The sequence below is a fragment of the Felis catus genome, chromosome C2 (genome assembly GCF_018350175.1).
Source record: "Felis catus isolate Fca126 chromosome C2, F.catus_Fca126_mat1.0, whole genome shotgun sequence".
NCBI classification, from domain to species: Eukaryota; Metazoa; Chordata; class Mammalia; order Carnivora; family Felidae; genus Felis; species Felis catus.
Window position 1 is genome coordinate 3,195,554 of NC_058376.1, and position 12,913 is coordinate 3,208,466.

General features: G+C 51.1%; 1 protein-coding gene across 7 annotated transcripts in view; it reads right to left on the bottom strand.

The window, feature by feature from the left end:
- PKNOX1 (PBX/knotted 1 homeobox 1) overlaps nucleotides 1-12,913 on the bottom strand; it is a 58,622-nt gene that overhangs the window by 16,318 nt on the left and 29,391 nt on the right. For 6 of the 7 annotated variants that reach the window (XM_023238681.2, XM_023238680.2, XM_045036552.1 and 3 more), the window contains 5 exons: nucleotides 12,309-12,436; nucleotides 9,293-9,464; nucleotides 7,363-7,533; nucleotides 2,998-3,097; nucleotides 1,973-2,070 (listed from right to left, as the gene is read on the bottom strand). In XM_023238681.2, the coding sequence (XP_023094449.1) occupies nucleotides 1,973-2,070; nucleotides 2,998-3,097; nucleotides 7,363-7,533; nucleotides 9,293-9,464; nucleotides 12,309-12,436 (669 nt within the window). The remainder of the gene's footprint in view (nucleotides 1-1,972; nucleotides 2,071-2,997; nucleotides 3,098-7,362; nucleotides 7,534-9,292; nucleotides 9,465-12,308; nucleotides 12,437-12,913) is intronic. The other variant, XM_023238682.2, reaches the window with a different exon arrangement.

Genomic DNA, 12,913 nt, shown 5'->3' on the forward strand with positions numbered 1-12,913 from the left:
TGTGCACCCGAGACCCAGCCAGACACCGGGCAGGACGGGGCGTAGGGGGCAGCACGGGGGCAAGCGTTACGAGGGCTCAGCCGTGACGGCCACCGCACTGCCGCTGAGATTCACCTGGGGGTCATACTGGCCAGAGCAACCACATGAGCCGTGACAGTGACCGAACGGACCGTGACAGTTTCCGACACAAGAACAGACCCCGTCATCGGTAAGTTGTCACCCTGATTATCTGCAGCCCAGAAAGAACCAGCCCCACCCCCCAAAAAAGGAAAAAGAAAGAAGAGAGCCCAGAGCAGCCCAAATAGCTACAAAAAGAAAATCGTATGCACCACCTCATCCAAAGCACCTGCACCCGAGCCCTCGGTCAATCTGGTCACTCTTCCGTCAGAAACCCGGGCAGCCCGTGTCTCTGGCCTCCCAGCCCTGCTGACCTAGAAGCCGTACATGGAGGAGAGTGACGGGGAGGGGACAGGCGCACGGTGGGCTGCAGGGCCACGAGGACCGGAGCAGAAACAGCTCACAGGCAGCAAGAAAGGGGGCTGCGTTCGCCAGCCCGCCTCATGGGGCTGGGGGGCGTCACGGGCGAGTCTGTGTGAGAAGGGGTTGCGCTGAAACACAGTTGCTAGTTAAACTAGTCCTCGGTGTGTCTAGGAAAATTCGGTTAAGCAGCAACTTCCTTCTTAAGCATCAGGACAAATAAACCTCTTCTCCAGAAGGGAGGCAGCGGACTCTAAGGTGTCTTTCTCTAAGAGCGGCTCACGCTGGCACTGGGACGCGCTCTGCCGACCAGGCGCTGCCCGCGTTCACGGCTGTGGCACATGGGGAGCTCCAGAGGCAGCGGGCTGGATGGGGAGCCCAGGGACAATGCTGCTGGGGTCTAGCTCCTCCTCTACCCCTCGCGGGCCCAGATGACAAGGCCCCCAAGCCCAGCCCAGCTCTGCCCGTGAAGTGAGAGGCGGTAAGTCCCGGATGGGCCGGGCCCAGGCCCTCTCACATCTGCTACCTGATTAAGGGAAACACGAACGTCCCCAAGGCTGGGCTGCCAGTTGTCAGTAAGGCTGCAGGAAACATCCGTGCTTCCAGGAAACAACGAATCTACGTTCTTAGTGTGAGCTGCTAACAGAAACGTGGTCTGATTTAAACCGAGCTGCGTGTAAATAACAAGACTGTACGTGTACGTGTGTGTGTGTGTGTGTGCGCGCGTGTGTGTGTCTCCACAACTTAAAGGGGGCGGGCAATCCACCAAGTTCAGCCTCCCCTACCACAAAGGCACGGAGGGCGTAGGTCGACTGCAAGGTCACAGCGCGTAACAGCATTTCCACCTGCTGCTTCTGCCCCTGAGGCGGCCTCCTGTGCTCTCGAAGCTGGTGTTCCCCAGGAGGCGGGGGGGGGGGGGGGGGGGGGGGGGGGGGAGGGAGGGGGGAGGGGGGCGAGTGGGGGGGTGGTGCCTCACTGGGCGCCTTGGAGCGGGGGAGGGGCAGCCCCGGCTCAGCTCTCCCCTCCGGTGGGTGGGCGGATGTGAAGCAGGCACCCCTGCCACCCCACCGGCCACCCGAGGGCGAGCCTGAAGCGGTGCTCTGGCCCATCAGGTGCTCAGCAGGAAGGCCTCCACAGGGTCTGAAAGACCTGCCTGCTGGGTCCGCTGTGAACCTCCACGGGGGCGGGAAGAGGGCGTCTACACCGCCTCAGGTCTCTGGACCCAGAGACAACTACAGCACCCGATGCTAAACTGGACAACGGGGTTGCTCCGGGGAAGGGGTTATGGAGGACCTTTCTGCCGCTCCTTCGGACTCTCTGGACTTTGCAAGTTTCTTACGGTAAAGGAAACGGGGAGTAAAACGAAACGGGGCTGACACTGAGCTGAACTGGGGACTGGCACGGTCTTCAGGCAGAGGAACACCCACGCCTGGCTCTCCCGTGCCCGCACGGCCCCGCTCGCCCCCAAGCCCTCCCCCAGGAATGGCACACGCACCTGGGAGTTCTGGATCCTGATGGTGCCGGGCGACAGGGCTTGTGTCACCACCTGGCCTTGAGGAGTGACGACCGTGACAGGCTGATACACCGTGCCACCTCAGGAAGGAAGAGATCAAAACGCTCTTGAGTCTCGGTGATATAAAACCACATTCTCAATACACTCAACGTACATCATGAAAGGAAAACAACTCTCTGGTCTGATGAGGTTTTTAAGCCATGTCGAATGATCAATACCCCGCTGGCGGACCTGTCACTATAAACTATTAAGACGACCCTCCCGGATGAGCCGCGCCCCGGGAGGGGGGCGGGGGCGGGGCACCGGGCAAGGGGCAGCGAGGCGTCCCATCGCCAGGGCGCTGTCAGCCGGGGCGGATGCTGCAATTCCCTTTCTTTCCCCCACAATCAGCCCATGTTAAAGGACTTGGCCAAGGGGGCTGAGTAGTTTTCGTCGCAGTATTTTGTTGCTCGAACGTGCTTCCATCCTCCTTTGGAAGCTTCCCTTCGCACTATCGTGTGAGGGTTTCTCCCCGCCCTGCGCGCCCCGATTCCGTCCTCACGATGGCTTTGTATCTGCGATGCGGGAGACGCACCAGGGACCTGCAGACTCTGTCCCCTTCCCGCGATGATTTCTGCCGTGCAAGTAACACCAAGGCTAAGAGGGAGTTTTGTTTGTCTGTCAAACATTAAGGGCACGACTTAAGGTTTCCCAGATGCTGCCAAGAGTACAATTAAAAACTACGTTATCTGCAAATTACAACTCAGTTTTTGCTACATGTTTTCAGCTCCCATATAAAACCCTTCTTCCCCAAAGTTTTTGGTAGGGACGCACAACTTGCATAAAATATCTGTTACTGAGAATGAAAACAAGAGACGGGCCTTCAATTCTAAGAGGTCTAGTCTTGCCACCCCCGTCTCAGGAACTGGCGTTAATCAGCAATTGCACTGACGGGCTTCTGCGTTCTCATATAAAGGACTTTTGCACAAAAGCTCAAGGAAAGAGTGTCCTTTTCTCCGTCGGCATACCTGCCACTGTTGCCATGGTGACGTTCCCCTGCTGCAGCGCAGATGCGGGCACCACGATTCCTTGGGGGCTGAGGGTGCCTGAGATGGCACTCTGAATCTGCTGTGAGTCAAAAACACACGGTGAGCAGTGAGCGGAAACACAAAAGCCACGTTTAAAACTTTAAACCAAGTGGCATGGTGCCACCACCAGTGAAGGCCAGGTGCTCGAGACAGAGACGCAGAGGACAAGCCTTCCGGAAGGCGCGCCTTCCTTATTTGCAAACCAAGAGACCCCAGACCGACCCGCTATTAAATACGACCGTCAGCACCGAGATTCCAGCTTCGACCCGGCTCCCAAACGGTCATCTTTCGTCTCATCATATCAGACTCGCCTCGAAGCCCTGGAGGCGTGACGAGGAAGGCCGGGAGGAAGGACCTAAGGTCATCGCACAGCCTTCCCACTCCGCTGGCTCACTCTAGAGCTTTCCAAGAACCAGAGTCCCCCTACAGAGGACGCCACAGGCTCAGGAGGCTCCACGTGGTGCCAGAGAGTCACCTGCGGCCGCGGCCAGCTCTGTCCCCTCACCAGAGCACGGAGCACATCGGCGTCCCCCCGCCCCCCGCCCCCGCCCCCGCCCCGGGTGTTCAGGTCCGTAGAGTGCTAGGTCTGGGCCTGGCCTGCAGCCGGTTGCACAGAAAGAGCGTAGGACCACATCAAGATCCCAGCCATCCCAAGTCAGGTACAAATGGGCTGTGACGGCTGGGACAGGTGGCCGGGAAGGGGGCTCTGTGCCGGGCGTCGAGGCACAGGGTCTGGCACACCACCGGCACGCAGGTATTTGAGCAATTAGATGGCATCGGTGCGAAAACCCGAAGACGATTACTCTGCAGGCTGCCGCACCGATCCGAGTGCGTGTCCGAGCTTCGGTAGGGACACACAGCATCTGCCACATGAACTTGGTCGGAATAAAAATTAATTCATCCAAATCAAATATCCAAGCTCCCACATGAAGGACCTAGAAGAAGAGGGACAAAATGAAACCAAAGCAAGCAGAAAGAAGGGAATAATAAAGATCAAAGCAGAAATCGATGAAACTGAAAACAGAAAAACAACAGAGAACAGCCAACGAAAAAAAGAGCTGGTTCCCTGAAAAGATCAATATACCGACAACCTGCTAAGACAGGAAAAAAGGGAGGTGACAAGTTACCAGCACCAGGAAGGGGACGGGGGGGGGGGGGGGGGGGGCGCGCCACAGGGCCTGCAGACGCCGACGGCGGGAGGGGCTCTGGCGACAACTGGGCACAAACACATGTGACGTCTAGACAGAAGCCAACAGCCCGGTAACTGTTGCGGACGCGGAATTTGTAGCTCGAAAACTCAGAAAAGAAAACTCCAGGTCCAAGTACCGTCACTGGAGAATTCTATCAAACACGTAACGAAGAATTCACACCAATTCTACATAATCACTTCCAGAGAACAGAAAAGGAGGGAATACTCTTCATCTCATTTGGTAAAGTCGTATTATTCTGACACGAAACCTTGGCAAAGACTGTAACAAAAAAGAAACCACAATCAGTATGGACACGCAAACGTCTCACAACATACAGCAAACAGAATTCGGGAACCTATATAAAAAGAATTAATGTGCTGCGACCAAGGGGTATTTATTCCAGGAATGTGAGGCTTGTTCAATATTCGAAAAATCAAGTAACGTGATCTACCTCCATGTTAACAGAAGAAAGGAGAAAAATCACATAATCACATCAATTCATGCAGGGAAAGCATTTGAAAAAATTCAACATAATAAAAAAAAACTCTCCGGAAAAAAAAAACAGGAATAGAGGGGAACTTCCTCAACTTGATGAAAAGCATCGAGAAAAAACCTTCCAGTAAAATTATAATTAACAGTGAAAGGCGGGGGCACCTGAGTGGCTCAGTCAGTTGAGTGTCCGACTTCAGCTCAGGTCATGATCTCATGGTTCGTGGGTTCAAGGCCCACATCAGGCTCTGTGCTGACAGCTCAGAGCCAGAGCCTGGAGCCTGCTTCAGAGCCCGTGTCTCCCTCTCTCTCTGCCCCTCCCTCACCCGTACTCTGTCTCTCAAAAATGAATAAATGTTAAAAAAAAAAAAAATTAAAAAAAAACAAAAACAAAAACAACATTGGAAGGCAGAATGCTTTCCCCCTAAGACTGGGAACAGGGCAGGACATCCACTCCCACCAACTGTATTCAAGATAGCACTGGATGTTCTAGACAATGCAGCAAGGTAAGACAAGGAAATAAAAAGCATATAGATCAAGAAGGAAGGAACGGACTATTCCTATCTGCAGATGATACAACTTAACAAGTAGGAAATCCTAAGGAATCTATGAGAAGGACCTCCTATAGAACTAACAAGTGAGTTCCGCAAGGTCGCAGGATACGAGACAGACACACAAAAATCAACTATATTTCTAAACGCTAGCCGGGACACTGAAGTCAAAGCTAGAATACCATTTATGATTGCTCAAAAAAATACTCAGGTGTAATTCTAAAAACACACGTGTAGGACTTATAAGACAAACTTACAAAACGCTGATGAAAAAATCACAGAAGAGTAAATAAATGGAGAGACATATCATGTCTGTGGACCAGAAGAGCCAACACAGGAAAGATGTCGATTCGCCCCGAAACGATACACGGGCTTAATGCCATTCCTGTCAAAATCTCAGTAACGTTGTTTTGTAGATACAGGCAAGATCACTTCAAAATTTACACGGAGAGGAACTAGAATAACTAAAACCATTTTGAGAAAGAAGAATAAAGGGGGACGATACAGTCCACCCCGATCTGAGACTTACCAAATAGCTCCAGTAACCACGGCTACACGCTGGGAATACATCCAGCAGTGTAACAACAGAGGGGACAGAAACAGACAGACACAAACAGACCGGCATTGTGACAGTGTCACAAAAGCAACTCAACAGAGGAACTTCCAGAAGCAGCCTCCACCTAAACCCTCACACTTCGTACAAGAGTTAACTCAAGATGGGTCATGGACCTGAATGTGAAACACACAGCTTGCAGAAAAAGGACTGGAGAAAATCTTGGGGCTCCAGGGCTCGGCAGAGTTCTCAGACTCACCACCAGAAGCACAGCTCACCAAAGGAAGAGCTGATACGTGGGACTTGATCAGAATTTAAAATGTTTGTTCTGCAAAAGACCCTGTGAAGAGGATGAAAAGATCAGCCACGGACTTGGGAGAAAATATTTACAAACCACATAGCCAATAAGAGACTCGTATCTAGAATACTCTCAAAACAACAGTTAAAAAAAACCTAGAAAACGGGCAAAAGACACGAGCAGACGTTCTACCAGAGAGGATCTCCAGATGGCAACTAAGCCCACGGAAAGATGTCGGCGCCGTCAGCCATCAGGGAAGTGCAGATTACGACCACACGGACCACCGCCTGCCACCAGAACGGCTCAAGGGCACCAGTGCTTCCTGTGGGTGGACCTTGAGGCCACTGCGCTCCGCAAAATACGCCAAACACAGAAGGACAAAGACTGTAGGATTTCCCTTACATCAGGTGCCCAGACGAATCAAATTCATACACACAGAAAGCAGAATGGTGGGAGCCAGGGACTGCGGAGGGGAGAAGGGGGAGTTAGTTGTTAACAGGGACAGGCTTCCAGTTTGAGAACGTGGGAAGTTCTGGAGATGGAGGGCGGGGACGGTGGCACGACAGTGGGGCGTGCTTCAGCCACGGACCTGTGCACGTAAAAACGGTTACGATGAGGGGCACCTGGGGGGCTCGGCCGGTTGAGGGCCGACTTCGGCTCGGGTCGTGAGCTTACGGTTCACGAGTTCGAGCCCCGCGTCGGGCTCTGTGCTGACAGCGCGGAGCCTGGAGCCCGCTTGGGATTCTGGGTCTCCCTCTCTCTCTCTGCCCCTCCCCCACTCATACACTGTCTCTGTCTCAAAAATAAATTAAAACGTTAAAACAAATTTTTAAATGGTTAAGATGGCACATTTATGACACGTGTACCTTACCACAATTTTAAGAAATAATGAACAAAAAACATATTTTAAAAAAGAAGGAAAGAAGTGAACGGGACTCCATCCCCCGGAAGGACGGGATCCGGGGCACGGTACACAGACCGAGGCCTCACTTCAGTGGCTGCGTGATGCCCGGAGGGACTGTCTTTCGGGCTTGAGGGAATTCACTGCCAGCCCAGGCCAGGCTCAGAGATCTAGAAACCTCTCTGGGCAGGACGGCCGTAGACAGCCCAGACGTTCTGAAAGGGCTGTCGGTCTCCGGACTGACGGTGACGAGCAGCCGTCCGTCCCCTTGCGGACAGGACGGTAACCGAGGAGCAGAGCGGGGCCCAAACGTACGTAAATACCTGGGACTGGACGGGGGAGTACGGGCTTCCAGGCTCCCCGCTCAGGAGGGTCTCACTGTTCATTTTCGTCTTTAGACAAGCAATATAGCGACTGCAGAAGTCTTTGCAGAGCTCGTTAACCTTTTCCAGCTCAAGAAGATGAATGCGCAAAACCTGGATTGCTTTCACCATCTAGAAGCAGAGACAACGAAGGCTCTCAGACAAGCAGGCAGGAGCACATCGGCCGTTGGTGTCACCAGCACAGAACCGCTCCATGACTGGCCCGAGCCGCGTCGCCACGACCGTCTGCACCGCCGGGGACACAAGGGGAGCGATGTCAGAAATCAAGCCAAACGGTAAGTCACCCCGGCGCCGCTGACCTTCCGTACTTCAGCTGCATCCGGTGTGTGGGGACCCAGATGGTCCCTGGGCCGCCCTCGGGGAGTCGCTGCAGCGGGAGACCGCAGGGCCTCGGCCCGGCCCCACGGCCGGCCCGCATCACAGCCGGTAAGGTGCTTACCTCCCGCTTCTTCGTCTGCAAACGGGGAGGAGTGCCCACCGCATAGGCAGCTCTTCATTTGGACAAAACCCCAGTTAACCGACTCTGCCCTTTACGGATTGTGCTTTCGGTGTCGAGCCCGAGAACTCCCCGCCCAGTGCCAGATGCGGGCTTTTACGATTTTCCCAAAAGTTTTACAGTGACTGTGTCAAGTCACTAAGTTCTGGAGTCACCTGCCCCACAGCGGTAGATAGCGGTCTCAGATGGAAACCACCACTTGCCGTGAATCCACAACCCGGAGCCCAGCCCCTCCCCCTGTGACCTGGGTGGCAGTAATTCACATGTATTTGTGGACCGAGAGTGACCACGAACCAAACTCTGCCAGGCCCTGTGCTCGAACACCGGTCAGGAGAGCCCGGGGCCACTCTGGCTGTACCCGCGGCCCACGCACTGATGGCTGTATGACAGAGATTCAGAGGCGGAGAGAGCTTCTGAGTCTCACCCCAGAGGGCGGGCGCTGCTAGTCCCATTCCAAAGATGAGGAGACCTACTCGAGGTCGGACAACTCATCACAAAATCCATTAGGCAGTGAGGGCTGGATGTATAATGAGAAACTTAAAAAGCAACAAAGCTGAGGGCGATGTATTCAGGGAAAAGTTTTCTAAGGATGCTTTTCTGCTGCTAAGGGCCCTGACTAGGGCTCGGGGCTGGGAGTTAGCGTGCTCTAAGGAAACCTGGTGAAGCGGCAGGCCCCCGGCCACAGGCTAACGGCTCTCCACCAGCACGGACGGGCCCCGCTCCCTTCGGGTCCGGCACTGACGTTCACTCCAACAGAGTGTCCGCTCCCTTGAGAAAGCACACACAACGCTGAACCTCGGGGCCGGAGCTGGAGGGAGGGCGCCAAGGTGAGACCAACTGGCTTCGAGCAGAAAGGCCGAGGGAAGCAGCGGGGAGCCCGGGAGCCCTCTGGTAAGCCTGCCTCGCTCCGTTCACGGGCCTCCCCGAGCGCACGTACAGCCCTGCCTCCCGCCACAAATACCAGCCTCAGGACTGAGCATGAGGTCCGTCTGTCTCGGAGAAGAAGGTCGTGCGTCCGTGACCAGGGAGAGGCCAAGAACTGAAGCGGGGCCCAGACACGCTGCCCGAGCAGCCCAGCGCGTGAGCACGCCGACTCCGGGGGACGTTACAAATGCTGAGGAGAGAAGTGGGTCCCCGGCCCCTTGCGATGCAGGCTCAGGTCCTCTCCTCGGGTTCTTACATGAGGTCACTGGAGAAGCTGGACGACGTGGGGACAGTGAGGTCACAGGTACAGGAAGCTATTTCACGAACTGTATGATGCTCCCCTTTAGCAGAACTACATCCTAAAGTTCTAATTGGAAGCTTGAAATTTATTGGTCACATTTGAAACTGGGAAGCAGTAAGACGTAAGAATAAAACGTTTCTTTTACTTACTAAATTGTCGGTTTCCGGGTCTTCGCAAAAGAAGGGTTTTCCTTCTTTCTCTTGCTTTCTTACAAAATTTTCAATATCTACATCAAAACTGGCAGAGGTCGTGCCTTCCGAGCCCTGGGTAGATTGTTCGCATTTTTCAAACAACAAAGCTAGTAGTGGAAATAGTGGATGCCTGGGGGGAGAAAAATTTTAAATGTACATTCCACATTTTCAGGAGAATATTTTAGTATGTACGGACGCACTGGCTTATATAACAGCGCTGCTGAGAGACACTTCCTGTACGAAACAACATCCACTCTAAAGCGGACAATTCAGTGGTGTTTACTGTACTCACCACCAAGGCAATTTTATAACATTCTCATCGTCCCCCAAAGAAACCCTATCGTCATCAGCAGCCACTCTCCATTTTCCCCCAAACCCCAGTCCCAAGCCGCTGCTAATCTACTGTCTTCTCTACGGATTCGCCAGTTCTGGACATTTCGTATAAAAAGAATCACGGATGGGAATGCAAACTGGTGCAGCCACTCTGGAAAACAGTGTGGAGGTGCCTCAAAAAACTAAAAATAGAACTACCCTATGACCCAGCAATGGCACTACTAGGCATTTATCCCCGGGATACAGGTGTGCTGTTTCGAAGGGACACAGGCACCCCCATGTTTATAGCAGCACTTTCAACAGTAGCCAGAGTATGGAAAGAGCCCAAATGTCCATCGAGGGATGAATGGATAAAGGAGATGTGGTGTGTGTGTGTGTATATATATATATATATATATATATATATATATATATATATTCAATGGAGTATTACTCGGCAATCAAAAAAGAATGAAATCTTGTCATTTGCAACTATGTGGATGGAACTGGAGGGTATTATGCTAAGTGAAATTAGTCAGAGAAAGACAAAAATCATATGACTTCACTCCTATGAGGACTTTTAAGAGACAAAACAGATGAACATAAGGGAAGGGAAGCAAAAATAATACAAAAACAGGGAGGGGGACAAAACAGAAGAGACTCATAAACATGGAGAACAAACTGAGGGTATTGATGGAGGGGTTGTGGGAGGGGGGATGGGCTAAATGGGGGAGGGGCACTAAGGAATCTACTCCTGAAATCATTGCTGCACTATATGCTAGCTAATTTGGATGTAAACTTTAAAAAATAAAAAATTAAATAAACAGATAGAGATAGATAGGTAGATAAATAGATAGATAGATAGATAGATAGATAGATAGATAGATAGATAAAAGGAATCACAGGATACGTGCCCTTTGGCCTCTAGCCTCCTTCACTTAGCGACACTGTTTTCACGGACCATCAGTGCTGTACCGCGTATTGGTACGTCATCCCTTTTTATGGCTGCATGATGCTCCACTGTGTGGAGAGACCAGCTCTACAGTTGCAAGTTTTACACTGAGATCTATGCTCCATCTTGAGGCAACTTCTGTATAAAACGTGAGATGAGGTCAAGGGTCTCCTTCCAGCAGGTGAACGTCTAACTGTTCCAACACCGTTTGTTGGAGGGGCTACCTCCACTCCACCGAACTGTGTTGGCACCTTTGCAAAGGTCACATAAATCATGTTTTTGTACACCTACTTCTGGACTATCAGTGACGCTGATCCTAGCCCTTCACCAGCATCACGACATCGTCATTACCGTAACACCCAAGTCAGCCTTGAAGCCCGACTGTAGTCTTCCTCTTCAGCACTGTCTTAGCTGGTCTAGTTCCTTCATCTGCCATATAAAATTTAGAACTGGCTTATCTATATGTACAAAAATATCCCGCTGAGACCTTAATCGCAATTGTGCTAACCCTGCAAATGGATTTCAGGGGAAATGACATCTGTGCTGTGCTGACTCTTGCAATCCATGAGTATGGTATGCCCCACCACCTAGGTTCTCTCTGATTGCTTGCGTCAGCATTTACAGTTTCCAGCATCAAGGGTCTGTGTTTTGTTAGGTTTACACCCGTTTTGGTGCTCTTGTAAACGGTATTGTCTTTCTAATCTCCATTTCCAAGTGTATATTACTGCTATAGAAATAGGATTTGTTTCTGTGTGTTGCCCTTGTAACCTGTGACCTTATTAAACTCAGTCCTGGACATTTTTTGGTGGAGTCTTTGGGATTTTTGATGTAGACGATCGTGTTGTTGGTGCACAAAGTCAGTTTTCTCTCTTCCTTTCTCAGCTGGTATGCCTTTTCTTTCTTTTTCTTGCCTTACTGCACTGGCTATGACTTCCATTACAGTACTGAACAGGGGGAGGCCGAGTGGACATCTCTGCCTTATTCCCAATCTTACAGAAAACAGTCTTTGGCCACTAAAGATAATGAGAACTATAGATTTTTGGAGGTTGCCCTTCATCAGGTTAGGAAAGTTTCCCTCTATTACCACTTTGCTGACAGCTTTTAACCATAATTAGCTGTTGACTTTTCTGTGTCAACCGATACGAGCGTGTTGTGGGTCTCACTGGTTGAACTTTGACTAGTGAATCAGTCTTGAGTTCCTGGGATAAACGCTACTTGGTCACTGCAGGTGATTCTTTTTATACGTCACTGAATTTGACTTGTTAATACCGGATTAACTATTTTTACGTGCAAGTTCGTGAGGTGCACTGGTGTGTACTTTTCCTTTCTGTATTGTCTGTGGCTTTAGTGTCACGGTGATGCTCAATTCATAAGCTGAGTTGGAAAGCCTCCCCTCTTCCTTTTTCTGGAAGAGACTGTGTAGACTTGCTGTTTTTTTCTTCTTTATTTTTGGTAGGATTCCCCAGTAGAATTGTCTGGGCTTGAAGATTTCTTCTTGCAGGGTTGACTAAAATATAGATTTAGATTCCAAAACTTTTTTTTTTAAGGTAGTAGGAATAACATCTTAATTCGAGAAACTGCTCACCCTACTGGTTATCACACCATACCTAATGCTCTGCCTAGCTGCCAGCTCCAGCATATTCCATTTAACAAGTTTCTCTGCTCCTCTTACCCCTACTAAAACCCACGCGCATCGCATCTCATCGCTACCTATAAATGGCCTGCTTGTCTGCGTCCATTGGCGTCTGGGAGCCCGCCGGGGGAGGGCTCACTCCTTCCACATCCGGTTCAGAGCAGTTGGGATCTTGCTCCGTTTTTAACTCTGTTACTACTTGCATCTGTGAAAGGAGGAGGAGAGTTTTTGTTACTAAACACAAAGTAAACTGCTACTAAGTATTCTCTTCTCAAGCAGAAACAAGGGGACTGGTAAAGTGGGAGACAGTTGGGTGGCTGGCGAGAATCCATCAAAATTACCACCAACAAACCTCCTTTGAGTCTGACACGTTTTGCAAATGGCTAAAACAAAGGTTGAGTTTCCAAATCATCTTGAAAACTGAGGGCCGATGTCTGTGAACTGCGTGTGATTTTCAAAAAATATGCCACCTCCAGAGTGCCGAGGGGATTAAGTCACCTTACTGTGTGTGTCTCTTCCTGCCCTAAACCCTCACACTGAGCAACATCACAGCTTGAGAGGTAGAAACAAACAGTCCAAACTCTTCCTATCTTGTCACGAAAACAAACGTAGTCATGGCAGGGCTGAAACTCTCCCCTATCTATTCTTAAATTTCAGGAATACATTATCTATAAACATTTTG